Source organism: Curcuma longa, chromosome 11 (assembly GCF_044706935.1).
Source record: "Curcuma longa cultivar G26 ecotype Majalengka, Jawa Barat chromosome 11, ITB_CL_G26_1.1, whole genome shotgun sequence".
NCBI lineage: Eukaryota > Viridiplantae > Streptophyta > Magnoliopsida > Zingiberales > Zingiberaceae > Curcuma > Curcuma longa.
The window spans coordinates 26,112,349-26,127,908 of NC_133871.1; the positions used below are offsets into that span (position 1 = coordinate 26,112,349).

Consider the following 15,560-nt stretch of genomic DNA (forward strand, 5'->3'; position numbering starts at 1 on the left):
CTTGGGATCTATTCTTGCGATTTAGTTAGGAGACCTAGCGATTTGTACGAGAGACTCTGTAATCCCGTTGATAATTCGTACTATGCCGGTGAAGCCGCAAACGCTGATCACTCTAAGTCTGTGCATGGAGCCTGCATCTATGGAATAATGGTTGTTGAAGTTTGTTGAAGGTGTCTATCAGTGTAGCATGGCGTATCAGACCTCTTACAACTCGTAATGAGGGAGGATTTGACAGAAGCCATGGTTCCTTTTCAAATTCCTAGGATGTAACAATAAACTCCCGTAAACTCTTGGCCCCTTTTCAGATATCTTAGCGTGCCGTATAATGCACTTGAAGCTTATGACTATTACTACGTTACAATTACTGTGATATGATGATGAACACTATGCCATCTATGTCATTTTATCACAACTCGTGTGATATTTAATCTCTCTTTGTCCATTTCTTTTATTTGCCTTACTTCCTCTCGCATCTACTGAGGTCCATATTTTACACCTCCAGTTCTTGCCATGTAATTTTAATCAAGGAGAAAAAAAATGCAACACTAAGCTCAACTTTTTGGGCATCTCACATTCGGTCTTTTTAATTTTTTATTAAAAGGGTGTCTCATTTCTAAAATTATGCTATCGCCATCAAATACAATTTTGGTCGTCGATTTTGATTTTTTACCTGTTAATTTTCAATTTAAATTCTGAATCAATCAAGTGACTTGATCTGTTCAATAATATTTATATTATAATTGTTATGATTTCATAAGTGTTACTTAGTCAACAGAGACTTAAGTTAGTTAAAATCCTACAGTTATATTTAAGGTAGGTCAAACTCAACAGGAGTTCGTGGATATTCAGTGAGAGCTTGGCAATTTTCATCAAGAGCTCGATAGTAAGAACTCAACAACATTCATGAAGAGCTCGGTAGTATTTCAAGCTCTTCAATCGAGTTCAATAAAAGTAAAGTTAAGTCTGAATCACTATAATACGCCCATTAAATATCTAATGGAGTTCAACCGAGTTATTATGCGTCAAAAAAGAGGAGTCGGTTGCTAACAGAAGTAAAGCAAAGGCTCTAGTTATAATAATTATGAGAGAACGGAGTTGTACAACAATCGCTGATATTGTCGTGCCAAGGGCAGAAATCGGGACAGGTATTAGAACGTGAAACCGTTAAGATAGACATATTCTATATTTTTTTTTTTTTTTTTTTTTTTTTTTTTGCAGAAGAAGGGACAGGTATTAGAAGGGCGAGTATTAGTAATTAGATTGATGGGCTACATTTTAATTACTCTAATGCATGCAAACACATTTTTTATTTTTTTGGGTGCCCCGTGCGCAGCACGCTGCCATCAAGTCATTATCATGCCAACTACGATGCCGTCAAGTCTTCTGTAAAAATGTGGACATATTCGGTTCCACGACCATCTGTGAGGAGGTAAATTTGCAGTTGATCATGATGCAGGAGGGTATTACCTGGTCGTCAAGATTCGAACCTTTGCCCTCTTCTGCAGTCTGCTACGTCGTAACCAACTCAACTATGTCTCAGAGACAATGCCGTCAAGTCATATCATGCCAACTAAGATGACAGACAGACAACCCATTAATTGTCCATGTGAAGGCTCTGAATCTGAAGACCATCCATCAATTATTTACCTCTTCTCCTCAAATGAGGATGCTACCAGACTTCCTTTTTCACTAGATAGATACGATACGGCCAGGCGGAGCCGGTATTAATCTAACTGGGCTCTAGCCCGGGGTAAAAAAAATTAAAATGAAATTATAATTTAAATTTACTATAGAAAAAATAAAAATTATATATAAAAGAGGAAAATAGCTGGGGGACTTTCGATCCGTTGGGATTAGTCCGGAGGTTACAAAATTCCTGATTCCGCCACTAAGATACCTCACAAAACTCCCATCAATATTTTTGCTTCTTTTCAGCCTCCACAAATGGCGATGATCCCCGACTTCCTTGTCACCAGATACCTCAAAAAACTAGCAGATTTCGTTGAGGGAGAGATCTGCAAAGTGCTCGGTGTGAAGGAGGAGATCAAAAGGTTCCAGAGGAGATTGCAAAGGCTCAGTCCCTTCCTTCAGGATGCCGAGCAGAAGAGGCATCAAGACGCTGGCGTGAATGCTTGGCTGACGGACCTGAAAGAAATAGTGTACGACGCCGAAGACATCATTGATCTCTGCACGCTTCCAGCCGGCGACAAGTTACTGAGCATTCGACCGTCCTCATCTTCTTCTTCGTCTGCAGTAAGCTCTCCCTTCGCTCTTCTTGCTTCTTGCTTTGCGTGCACCAAGTCCCGTCATGAAATTGCTGTGAGTTTTGAAAGACTTAATGATAGACTGAAAGAGATTAAAGATGATCACAAAATAATAGCAAGCTTAGGGTCCTTAGCCAGCCGTCAATGTCCACAAGAGCATCAAATAAGATCTCGCCCGACCACTTCTTTGGAGGTTAAGGCTGACATCGTAGGGGCAGGGATAGAAGATGCTGCACAGACTCTTATTAGCATGATACTCAAGCATGATCATAAACAGAACCATGTGTTTGGGATCGTTGGCATGGGTGGGATGGGCAAGACCACTCTGGCTCATAAAATTTTTCATGATGAACGAATCAAGAATGATTTTCTAACATGCATATGGATCAAGGTGTCCAAGAATTACACGGAAATAGAGCTACTCAAGAAAATGCTGAAGCAAGCAAAAGGGAGTGATGATGGAGGTCAAAGCATAGAAGAACTTGAATCCAATGTTGCCGGTGCTCTGGTCAACAGATTCTTCATCGTACTTGATGATGTTTGGAGTGTAAATGTGTGGAAAGATGTGCTGAGGAATCCCATTCTAAATGCAAAGTCCAGTGGCATAATCTTAGTCACCGGTAGGCATGAAAAGGTGATGAAAGACATTAGAGCCGGTCACATCCACCATGTTCAGAAGATGAACGAAGATGATGGATTGGAATTGTTTCACAAGGTCGTATTCGAGGACGAGGAGAACGAGAACCCTGAACTGGATGAAATTGCAGCTAAAATCGTTAGCAAATGCGATGGGCTTCCTTTGGCAATCAAGGCGATCGCAGGAATGCTGATTTCCAAGAAAAGGACAAGGAGAGAATGGGAAAGAGTCCTGGAAAGTGATCTATGGAGAATGAGAATGAGAGACAATGAGGATGAACTGCCAAGAGCTTTATACTTAAGCTATGAGGATTTGCCATCCGTTCTCAAGCAGTGTTTCCTTTGTTGCGCTTCCTACGTTGGCCTATGGACCAGTCCTGACCTCGGCCGGCTTTGGATTGCTGAAGGCTTGATCCACGTGCCAAATGGTGAACTGATGGAAGAGGTGGCAGAGGATTATTACAAAGAACTAGTTATGAGAAATCTTCTTCAGCTCGATCCAGATTATGCAGACGAGATTCACTACTCCATGCATGACCTTTTGCGAGCTCTCGGTACTAATTTGATCGGAGATGAAGCACTTGTAATCAGTGATGACCGAGTTGCAGACACAAATCCAAACCCATTAACAAAGATTCGTCGATTGTGGATGTCAAGCAATGGAGACGAAGACAGACTTCCTGGTGCAGTTCTGGAGCAGAAGAGTTTGAGAGTTTTGCGACTTTCCGGTAGCTGTGGAACAAAGACAATCGAGGACGTGGCAGCTGCACCTCCTGCACCTCCAGCATTAAAGAATCTTCGAGTGCTGATTGTGTGCGATACGCAGATTGAACGTCTTCCAGATTTCATTTTCATGAATCTGTTGCTTCTGAGATTCTTGGACCTTGACCGAACGATGATAAATGAGTTACCTGAATCCATAGGGCGCCTTGCGAACCTACTGACTTTGAGCATCAACGAGTGCATGTCGCTACGCAGCCTTCCAAAGGCCGTCACGAGCTTGGGTATGCTCAGGTGTCTGGGAGTTGGAGGAACACCGTTGACTCATTTGCCCAGAGGAATGGGAAGGTTGACCAACCTTAATCACATCGAAGGATTCGTCGTCGGCCATGGTGATTCGCCGAGCAACGCTGACGACGGATGTGACTTGGAAGAGCTGCAGTCTCTATCCAACCTCAGATTTCTGAGCCTTGATAAGCTGGAAAGGGCAACAATGGCCGGAGCCTCGGTGCTGGCGAACAAACCACTGCTCAGGCATCTGTATTTGTCATGGACGAATGGAGATGACGGCGAAAAAGAAGCAGCTGAGAAGACATGCAGCGGACTGCTTCCTCCGTCGAGCCTGGAGGATCTTCGTCTCTACAACTTCCCGGGCCGGCGATTTCCCAACTGGATGATGTCGACGTCAGCGGGGGCTTCCTTTCCTCACCTCGAATTCCTGACGCTCCACGATTTCCCCTGCTGCACTGAGCTCCCGCCGCTGGGGCAGCTGCCTCGGCTGAAATTCCTGGAGATCAAAGGAGCATCGGCTGTAAGGAAGGTCGGGCCTGAGTTTCTCGGCGCCGGTTCCCCTCAAGCCGTGGCATTTCCGAGACTCGAGGTCCTGCACTTCTTAGACATGCCAAATTGGGAAGAGTGGACGTTGAACGCTGCGTCCGAGAAGGTCGGAGAAAATCAAGAAAGAAGCCCGAAGCTGTTTCCCAGATTGAAGCAGTGCACATTTGCGGACTGCCCAAAGCTCAGAGGTCTTCCGGAGAGCATCTACAGCGCCGCCAGACTGAAGAAAATCTTCGTTTCTATCAGCGATCAGTTGAGTGAGGTCGAATTCAAAAGGCGAGAGACTATGGAAATGGATGATTGCCCTGATTTGATCTTGACGGGACTCGACTGAGCTCCCACATTGGCTCTTGGATCGTATCAACAGGGAAAGGGACGAGAAGAACAGTGTGCTGCCTTCCCGTACGGTCATCATAGTGAAGGCAGATGAAATCATCATTCAGCAAAATCGACAAGTAGACACCGTTTGAGCTCCAGTTCAAGTTCTTAGGTTAGTTTTTGCGCAATTAACATTTAAATTAAATGTTATTGTACTTGTAATTTAAATTAAAATTTTATTTGATACATGAAATAACTTAGGAAACCTATATTATTCTGTTTTATTTGTCAATATAGATTTTATATAAAAGGTCAAAATGAACTTTAAAAAAAAAAATAAAACTAAAGAAGAGGGCAAAGATGGAAACATGAAGACTTGGGATTGGTTGGTTTTGTTGACCTGAAAAAGCATGGAATTCGGCATTGTGCCACCGAGATTGACTTGGACTAGTTTTTCAAAAAAAAATGATAATCCCAGTAGGCACATCTCTGAGGTGGTCGGTCCGGTCCCACGGAAGTTTTCCACCGACCATCAGGGTAAATTGGGAAGCGCATACGACGACCAATCCAGATGTCCAGCATCCTTTGATTGCGTTCCTCATTTGGAGGAAAATTCTTATAAATACGTCGTAGCTAGGGATCGAACTGCGGGTCCCTGAGTTATAATCCGGATGTCCTACCGTTGCACCATTGCCCCAGGGACTGGACTAGTTTTTCAAGAGTTGATGGGAGGGAGAAGTCACAATTGGGTTGATAACACCGCCCAAGGTATCAACGTATTTTATTCCACATAAGAAATATAATGGAATGGCAATGGCCAATGTATGGGCTAAACCCCCTTTAAGGCTCATCATTTTCATTAATATCTCATATCATTAGGAGAGGACTTAGCATAATTGCAGGCCAACCTCTTGGTGGTATTGTTACCAACTTAATTAGAACTTAGCATATCCTCAATGCTGTAGTTCCGGCTCTTCCGTGCTGTTAATATGGAAAGTCTGAAAGGTGAATGCTTATCTTGGGAGAATGTATAAATTCATCTTCTTTGCCAGAAGAAGAAAGTGTTTACTCAACAAGTGCTTGGTGATTCAAAACGGCGGCCTTAGAAAACAGACCCAGGAGCTCATGAACTCACAACTGCAGTAATAGCGTAGAATGGTGATACTCTGTGGCTCTGCTCCCCCTTTGACTCATCATGCTCCTGTTAGACCATGCTAGTATTATGAGATTTTCAGAATAATTTAAATATTATTGATCACAATAATAATAATTAGTTTATATATGTTCATCAAATTTAGATAAATAAAAAATAAATTTTCTAATTTAGATGATTATTTACGTGGAATAAAATCAACTAAAGATGACAACTAAATCAAATCAAATATTCACAAATATATTCATATCTAATCAATATGTCCCCTCAAGATGAAGGTTATGAAGAAATGTAGATCTTCAATAACAAACTACGAAGGCGAGCACTGGATAATGACTTGTGAGAGCATCAGCAAGTTGATCTCCCGACGAGACATGAGAAACACGCAACTTGGCACCTTGGACAAGTTTGCGAACAAAATGGTAGTCCAAGGCAATATGCTTCATACGAGAGTGAAAAACTGGATTAGCACAAAGATAAGTGACTCCAATATTATCACTATAGATGACAGGTATAGATAAAATGGGAACACACAGTTCTCGAAGGAGAGAACAAATTCCAAATTTCAACAACACTCGATGCAATGACTCGATATTCAACTTTTGTAAAGGACTGAACAATAGATTTTTGTTTCTTAAAGCTCCAAGAGATTGGATTGGAGTCAAGGAAGATAACATATGCTTCGGTGGAACAACGATCATCAGGATTGTCACCCCAATCAGCATGAGTAAAGTCATGAAGAGATAGTGACGTCTCAGAGCGAATATGAAGACCATAAGCAAGAGTACCATAGAGATAGTGAAACAGACGCTTGATTGCACCCCAATGGTGTTTAGAAGGGGCATGCATGAATTGGGAGAGGCGATTAATAGCAAAGGTCAAGTTTGGGCGAGTGACAAGCAGGTATTGAAGACTGCCCATAGTTTGCTTGTAGCGAGTGACATCTGTGTGAGCAGCGCCATCATGAAGAGATAACTTAATAGTGGTGGTAAGGGGCGTTTGGATAAGCTTTGAATTGTGCATGTTGAACCGAGTAAGAAGATCAAGTGCATAACGCCGTTGAAATAGAATTAGCCCACGAGAACAAGGAAGAACCTCAACACCAAGAAAATATGATAGATGTCCAAAGTCTTTAATAGAAAATTGTGATGCAAGTTGCTTAACAATATCATCAATGAGAGGCGCATGACTACCTGTAAGAATCAAATCATCAACATATACCAAAAATATACGGTGTGCTCCTGACGATATAGAATAAATAGGGAAGCATCAGACTGAGAGTTTGAAAAACCAAGGTGAAGGAGAAATCTGCGCAGCTTCTGAAATCAAGCACGGGGTGCTTGCTTAAGACTATAAATGACCTTATTTAACTTGCAAACATAGGTGGGATAGTTGTGATCAAGAAATCTCGAGGGTTGAGCCATAAAAACCTCTTCATCCAAGGAGCCATGAAGAAAAATATTATTTATGTCAAGTTGTCGCAAGGGCCAACCACACTGCACAGCAAGGCTCAAGATAGTGTGAATGGTGACCGACTTAACCACAGGATTGAAGGTGTCATGAAAATCAATCTCAAACGTTGATGAAAATCTTTTGCAACAAGACGAGTTTTATAGCATTCAACAAACCCATCAGAATGACGTTTGATGTGAAACACCCACTTACAACCAATGAGATTCTGAGTAGACTGAGGAGGAATAAGATTTCAGTGTCATTGGGAAGAAGAGCATCAAATTCAGCTAACATAGTGGATCGCCAATGTGGGTCTTGAAGGGCAATGGTGGCACATGTAGGTTCATGATCAACATGGGTAGTAGTGGTGATGAGGGAGTATTTGGGATTAGGCTTGATGATATGATTTTTGGATCGGGTGGTCATGGGGTGAGGAACAGAAGATAAGGACAATAGTGGATCATCTGGTGCATGGGGAGGTATAGGAGGTGGTGGATCATCTGGTACATTAGGAGGTGTAGGAGGTGGCGGGTCATCTGGTGCATGTAGAGGTGCAGGAGACAGTGGTTCAAGAGCACATGCGGAGGTGAGGGCGGAGCATGTGCGTTTAGTCACTGGGATCCGTGTACAAGAGTGTAACCACTGGTGGGGATGGAATAGGATAGATTATACTAGAGGAGGTAAAATCGGATAAGTATTCAAGTGAGATAGGAGAGGGAGAACTGACATAGGGAAAAATAGTCTAAACAAAATGAACATGACGAGAGATAAGGATTTTGGAAGAGAAAATATCAAGGCAAAGGTACACACTTTGAGCAAGAGAGTACCTAAGAAAAACACAAGCAGAATAACGAGAGTCCAATTTGTGCTTGGTGTAGGGACGTAACCAAGGATAACATAAGCAGCCAAATATCCGAAGCTTGTGAAGGTTAAGAGAACAATGAAAGAGTTTTTCAAAAGATAAGAGCATGGAGAGATTGACTTTGGACATATGGTTTATTAAATAGGTTACAGTAGTAAAGGCGTAAGGCAAAAAGTGAGTGGAATAGATGCTTGGTGTAAACGAGTGAGGTCTATTTCGACAATATGTCGATGTCATCATTCAACAAAACCATTGTGTCGATCGGGCGTATGAGGTGGAGTAGTAAGGTGGGAGATTCCAGATTGTAGTAGGAGTGTTTTTAAGATAAGAAATTCACTCCCATTATTAGTGTAAAGGAAGATAATTTTCTGATTGAAATATTTTTCAATAAAATTTTTGTAGTTGGTGAAAATAAAGAGGACATTAAATTTATGTTTAAGTGGATAAAATCAGATATATTTAAAAAAATGATCAATAAAAATTAAATAATATTTGTAACCATCCAACGAAAGAACTGGAGAAGTCCATACATCAGAGAAAATTAATTCAAAAGACGACGAGGAAATAAGAGTGGAATCAAAAAATGGAAGCTTGTGACGCTTATTAAAATTGCAAGATTTGCAATAAAAATTCAAAAAAGTACTAGACGAAATTGAAACAACATTATTAGAGATTAAGTGATGAACAATGTTAGAAGAAGGATGACTAGAGCGAGAATATCAAAGGAGCAACGACGCAATGGGAGAGACGAGGGCAGTGGGTGTAGACAAGAGGGGCTTGAAGAGTGGTTAAACATATATCTCATTATTACACGGACTTGTGAGCAGAAGAGCTCCCATTCGTAGATCCTTCACCTGAAAATAAGAGGATAAAAAAGGCAACAGATACATCGTTACTGTAACACAGTAGGACAATAGAAATTAAATTTTTTTCATAGAAGGAACACGTAGCATATTGATAAAAGATAAAGGCAAAAAAGATATAAGTAAAGTGAGAGATCGAGCCAGTGTGTGAGATAGACAAACCAGTGTCAGTGCCCATAACAATGGACTTTAGGTTCAATTAATTTAGTCCAAAGGGGGACGATCTTCCCCCTGTTTTAGTGGAAATTATCAGTGAGGTGACAAATTTAATTACTCTCTTAGATATTTTTAAATAAATAAATTTAATTTTGTCCCTCATAATTAACATATAAAAACAAATATTCAAAACATTATAAAAAACAATGGGTTTCCAAAAAAACATAAACCTACAATTACAAATTTATGGCTATATTGGTTTTGGCTCTAATGGGATCATTTAATCAGACTCTCAGAGTTATCAAACAGATCAATCTATGGTGGGACAGATCAATCTATTAAAAATCTATCATATAACGAGGCGATATGAACTAATCCACAAACTTGATGGGTTAGAAAATCTCTAACCCAATCCAAACCAAGATGGAGTCTATTAAAAAATAAAAAAAATATTAAAATATTAAAAATTTTAAGTTTGGATTACCGTTTAAATTGATCAAGTTAAAATTTTTTAAGTTATAATTTTTAAGTTTGAATTGTAATTTAGACGGATCAAACCCATTAATTCATTAAATTTTTTTACTTTAATTTTAAATTTTAAAATAAATAAATAAACTTTCTCAATCCGTAAATGAACCTATGTGGATTGCGGGCCCTAGGCGAGTCAACTTATATAAACCTATCTTAAAATATATTGATAAAATTTCAATTCAATCCAGCTAAATTACTTAATGGAATGGATCAATCCGACGAGTTCAATCTAAATTGACGATTATACTCTCAAACACATCATTTTCTGTATCCCTCTTTTTCTTTTCATTTGAGTAATTGATATAAATAAATTTTTATATTTTCATATTTCAGAATTTTACTATGATAGGATGCATGGATAATGTCAAAACTCTATTTTTTTCAATTGATGCAGGAGTCAGGAGAGATTGCAACATCATCCACCTCCTCAATAGATTGGGACAAACAACAACGATGGCGACTAGCTGACTTTATCTATGGTACAATTGATCATGACACTTTAATTAATTATTATAGTACCCTAGAAAATGATTTATAACCCAAGTCCTGATTTTTTTTATTTTACATTTTTAAATTTTATTTTTCTTACTCTAATTCCAGTAATTTTATTCTTGTACATATTATTTTCTCATAGTAGAAAAATAAATATTTTAAAACATAAAAAATACTAAAATCAAAATTTACATAATTTAATTAAATTACAATTTGAAACCAACTTCATCCACAATATTTAGTTATATAATTTACTTTTTAGTGTTAATTATCCACAAAAATATTTTTCATAAAAAAAAATACTCTCATTATTATTATTATTATTATTTGTGCTCACGGTTATAAGTATGTATGGTCATTATCGAAAATGACCTTATAAAAATTGAATATATATAATTGGAGGTCAATAGGCTTTGCGGTGGTCCTCCTCCAAGTAACAATTTTTCATATTTTTAATATGGTGGGGAAAATCATAAATTGACAGGAAACGGAATATAAAAAATTTAAAAAAATTTCTATACCAGAAAGAACGTGGTCCCTGTTGCATTGCAAGGTTGTAAAGAAAACAGGGCACGATTTGGATACTTTGCTAGATTTTGGAGGTGACCTTCTAATTATACCTTATCAATTATTTATCCGATCGGCCTATTAAAAGGAAATTTTTAAATGCCCCTGTAATTTTAAAATTATCAAAGCAACACTCAAGATTTTTAAACTAGTATTCTTCTACTTAATTCTGTTTTCTAAGTTCATGGTAGTTCGAAGTTCCATTCAGAAATAGTGTGTTTCTTATTATTTATAGAAATAATTTAAGAACAGTTTGAAGTACTGAAGATGTCCTTTGAATTTTGGCCAACCATAAATATATATCACCCACCAAACGAGGTACTGTTCTGATAACATCCATGTCTTTATCATAAAGACTGTCACTGTGTATTACTTTTCAGTAACTAGTTGGGTAATTGACCAACTTGAAGGGATAAGTCTCAGTTTTCCCAATTTATTAAATTACATAGATAAATTCTTATTTTCTCAAATTTATGTCATATATATATATACAAAAATGGGCCACCGTACAAAAAATTATAGACAGAGGAAAGAGAGAGTAATCAATATAAACAATATCCAGTTCTGCGCCAGCCCTCGTTTTTTCTTGAACCAGTAGAGACCGGACGGTGACTGTGCGAGATGCATGCAGCCAACGCCTTCTTTGACCCCTCCCCTTTGGCTCAGCTCTCCTCGCTTGGAACTTTCAATTTCTAAAACATTCAATTTTGCTCGTCCACTAGAGTTGCAAATTGAATCGAGAGAGTGACGTGTCCAAGCCAAAGGAAGGCTCACCGAGAGAAATAATCTGTGTTAACTTGTGGTGGCCATGCAACCCTCTTCGCTATAATCCAAACTGGCTGAGTGAGAGAATGACCTACTTAAATTTTAATCCCTTGTTTCGTTCACAATTTCTTCTTGTTCTCTCTCCCTCTGCAACGCAGGAGATTGTTCATGCGCACCGAATTGAGTTTGTTTTTAGATTTCTGCTGAGAATTAGTGCGGAAACTAGTGAGGTTTGATTTTCTGCTGGGAAAAAGCGCAAACACCTGGCGTGCGTACCTGTTTGAGGGTGGATATGCTTGCGGTGGAACCGCTGCGAGGGTCCAATGGCGAGGAAGGAGCTCTGGGGAGCTTCTCCATCGGCGGGGACGATACGTTCGGGGACGAGGCGTTCCTTGACGACGTCAGCTTTGGGGACCTCTTCATGGGGATCGACGTCGACGGGGACGTGCTGCCGGACCTCGAGCTGGATCCGGCTGATATTTTCGCGGAGTTCTCGGTGGGGAGCGCGGAGGGCGAGGATTCGGCGACGAGCGCGGCGGCCTGGGCAGCCGACGCGGCGGCAGAAGGCCTAGTGGTGGAGGTGGAGGCGGAGGCCGGGGAGGGGGATAAGGAAGAAGCGACGCGGGGCGAGGAGGTGGTGAGCGCTGTGGGAAAGGAGGAAGCGGCGGCCGCGCTGGCGCTGACAGAAGAGAGCAACAAGAGCCGTAAGCAATCGCCGGTGGCCAAGAGTTCGCAGTCGCAGGGGAAGCGCAAAGCGAAGGTAATCCCTTGTCTCATCCACCCTAAAGCTCCCTCTCTCTCTCTCTCTTCACGGGTGCATCTTCTGAACCAAGAGAGACGATTTAGATTTTGCTTAAACAAATATTTCCTTTCAAACTACAAAAGAACAAAATAGATCATAAATTTTCCACCTTTTAAATGCATCCACTCAGAAAGCGAAGAACCCTAAATTAAAAAAGAGACGATCTTTTAGAAAACAGATCGATCTGATTGTACTTAAACAAAACGAAGGAATCCCATCTCGGTCAGTATATTGGACTCTGATTCTTACCATATCTACTTTTATGGCAGGTGGACTGGACGCCGGAGCTTCACCGGAGGTTCGTTCAGGCGGTGGAGCAGCTGGGGATCGACAAGGCCGTGCCCTCGAGAATTTTAGAACTCATGGGGATCGACTGCCTCACTCGCCACAACATCGCGAGCCACCTTCAAGTATCTTAATTAGTTTCTCCCTCGATTTTTTTTCCTTTTACTGTTTCCTCTTTTCTTCCCCAATCTGGATTCGCCCAAATGATATGTCCCTTTTCTTTTCTGCTAATTGCAAAGAATTGAACGGCGCAAACCTAAGAAAGTACTGTAGATTTCGCACTTCCATTTATTGTTTTGTCGCCATCCCTATTTTTGTCAGATCGAACTACGAACATCAATCAATTTCGAAATGGAAATTAGATGATTTCATTAATGCATGCAAACCTCATCGGCATTTATTAATTGATGGGTGCAGAAATACCGATCGCACCGGAAGCATTTGCTGGCGCGAGAGGCGGAGGCAGCGAGCTGGAGCCAGCGGCGGCAGATCTACGCCTGCGGAGGCGGCGGCGCCAGCGCCGCCGCCGTGGCGAAGAGGCCAGACATCAACCCGTGGCTGGCTCCGACGATCGGATTCCCTCCTCGGCATCCGCCCCCGCCGCCGACGCAAGTCCAGCCCTTTCGCCCGCTCCATGTCTGGGGCCACCCCACGGTCGGCGAAGGCCCGCCGATTCCCGCTCCCCACGTGTGGCTCCGGCACCTCGCCCCGCGGTCTCCGGCGCCGACGCAACCCTGGGCGGCTGCTCAGCCGCCTGTGGATCCCTCCTATTGGCACCACCACTACCCAAGAGTACAGGGAATAGTTCCACAGGCCATGACCCAGGGAACGCCTTGCTTTCCTCAACCATCGCCGGCGGCGGTAATTCAGATTCATCTACTTCACAGAATTAATTAATTACTATTTCATACATAAATTGCATGCGACGATCTATTCTATTCTAAACTCACCTCCACGCAGAGATTCGCTGGGGCCGCGGTGCCAGGAATTGTTCCTCACCATCCAATCTACAGCGCCATTCCTCCCCCACCTCTTCCTGTTCTGAGCAAGCTTTCCAACTCAGAACTACAGCTTGATGTCCATCCTGTGAGTCTTCTTTCTCTTTCTTTCAGTTTAATTTGTTGTGTATGCACAATCATTGATCGATATTAATTAATGTTCTTCTTGTGTCTGTGTGTGCGTACGTGTGATTGTTTAATTCAGTCGGTCGAAAGCATAGATGCAGCTATTGGAGATGTGTTAGCAAAGCCATGGCTGCCGTTGCCGCTTGGGTTGAAGGCCCCTGCAGTGGACAGTGTGCTAGTAGAGCTGCAGAAGCACGGAGTCTCAAAAGTTCCACCTTCTCGTGCCTGATTCGTCGGATGTATGATCATCTATATGTGCATATGTACATGTATATATATAGTTTATATATATATATACGTGCATGCATGACGATGACGGGCTAGGTGGTGATTCATTTTCTTCGTCGTCAGTGCTCGTGCGTGAGGGAGAGAACAGTTTCAAAACTCGTCGACATGAACTTTTCATAGCTACTAGCTATAGCTAGCTACTCTTTTTCTCTGATGGTATACCTATTAAATAATCCTTCTGTCGAGTGATGGAGTAATGCTTTTGTAACGTTTGAGGACGGCTAGCTTAACCATGTATATACGCGTACCATTCCATCATTTTGGGAAATGTTGTCATATTTTACCTTTAGTGTTTTTTTTTATAATTTTAATATCCAACACTTGAAATTGATTAACTAATTCGGTAAAAAAATTTACATACGAATTTTAACAAACAATCTAACATCATGAATAATTTGAACACCATAGACATATAAAATATCTTGTATGAAAATAGAACTCATTCTATCATCTTGGTATTATTAAAACATCACTATTTTAGTATTGATTTCGTCAAAATATTATCATCTTGGTGTTGATTTTGCTGAATTCTTCAAAGCATTATCACCTATATAAATTTTTAAAAATAGACCGTGCACGACTAAGAAGGCCTTGAATATGAGATTTTAGGACACAATAACATTGAGGAGCTCTATAGAAACCTACAAGACTTAGAATGAGTCTCATCAGAGTTGTCTAAGGTCATCAATGAATTTTATCCAAAACTCATTGATGGACCTAGAGGATTTAGAATTCTGAATTTAAAACGTGGATTGGAAGAGGAGAGTGTAAAAAAAGTAGATATGATGTGCAATCTTAATTTTGAGTCTCCTATATAAAGTTGTGAGTCTGTGTCAATTAACACATGGACTGAATTTTAAACTAGATTGTGCATGGCTAAGAAGGCCTTGAATTTGAGACTTTAGAGTACAACGAGACTGAGAAGCATTATAGAAACTACAAGACTTGGATTATATCCCATCAAAGCTAGCTAAGATCATTAAGAGGATTTGGAATTCTAAAACTTGACATGGAGTGGAAGAGGAGAGTCTAGAGAACATAGATATGATGTGCAACCTTAGTTTTTGAGTCTCTTATATAAAGCTATGGTCCATGTTAATTAGCACGACAACTGAATTTTTGAAAATAGACGGTGCACAGTAAGGAAGGCCTTAAATATGAAACTTTTAGGGCATTGTGAGATTAAGGAGTAGTGCAGAAACTTACAGGACTTGGATTGGATCCCATCAAAGCTGACTAAGGCCATCAATAAGTTTTGATCTAAATTCATTGATAGACTTAGAGGATTTAGAATTCTGAAACCTTAATATGAAGTGAAAGATAGGAGTGTAGAGAAGATATAGATGACATATGACCCTGGTTCTAAGCCTTGTACATGAAGTTATGGTTGCTAGTTTTGAATGATCGAGACCATAATGGTGTTGTTTTATAAAGATCAACATTAT

General features: G+C 40.6%; 2 protein-coding genes across 2 annotated transcripts; both read left to right on the forward strand.

The window, feature by feature from the left end:
* Positions 1-1,944: 1,944 nt before the first annotated feature.
* Positions 1,945-4,927, forward strand: LOC141837454 (putative disease resistance RPP13-like protein 1). Its single transcript, XM_074724852.1, is given in 2 exon segments — positions 1,945-4,775; positions 4,777-4,927. Coding segments are annotated over 2 exon segments (2,982 nt in total).
* Positions 4,928-11,676: 6,749 nt separating this feature from the next.
* Positions 11,677-14,373, forward strand: LOC141839801 (putative transcription factor GLK1). The gene is made up of 5 exons (XM_074727630.1): positions 11,677-12,376; positions 12,688-12,828; positions 13,121-13,564; positions 13,664-13,789; positions 13,907-14,373. The coding sequence occupies exons 1-5, from the start codon at positions 11,909-11,911 to the stop codon at positions 14,054-14,056; spliced, it is 1,329 nt and encodes a 442-aa protein (XP_074583731.1). The 5' UTR covers positions 11,677-11,908; the 3' UTR covers positions 14,057-14,373.
* The last annotated feature ends 1,187 nt before the right edge of the window (positions 14,374-15,560 follow it).

What these genes read in the sequence shown, in the direction of transcription:
- LOC141839801 (XM_074727630.1), top strand. Translation starts at nt 11,909, where the DNA reads ATGCTTGCGGTGGAACCGCTGCGAGGGTCCAATGGCGAGGAAGGAGCT. An exon ending in AGGGGAAGCGCAAAGCGAAG is followed by an intron (nt 12,377 to 12,687) that starts GTAATCCCTTGT and finishes CTTTTATGGCAG; the next exon opens with GTGGACTGGACGCCGGAGCT. An exon ending in CTCAACCATCGCCGGCGGCG is followed by an intron (nt 13,565 to 13,663) that starts GTAATTCAGATT and finishes ACCTCCACGCAG; the next exon opens with AGATTCGCTGGGGCCGCGGT.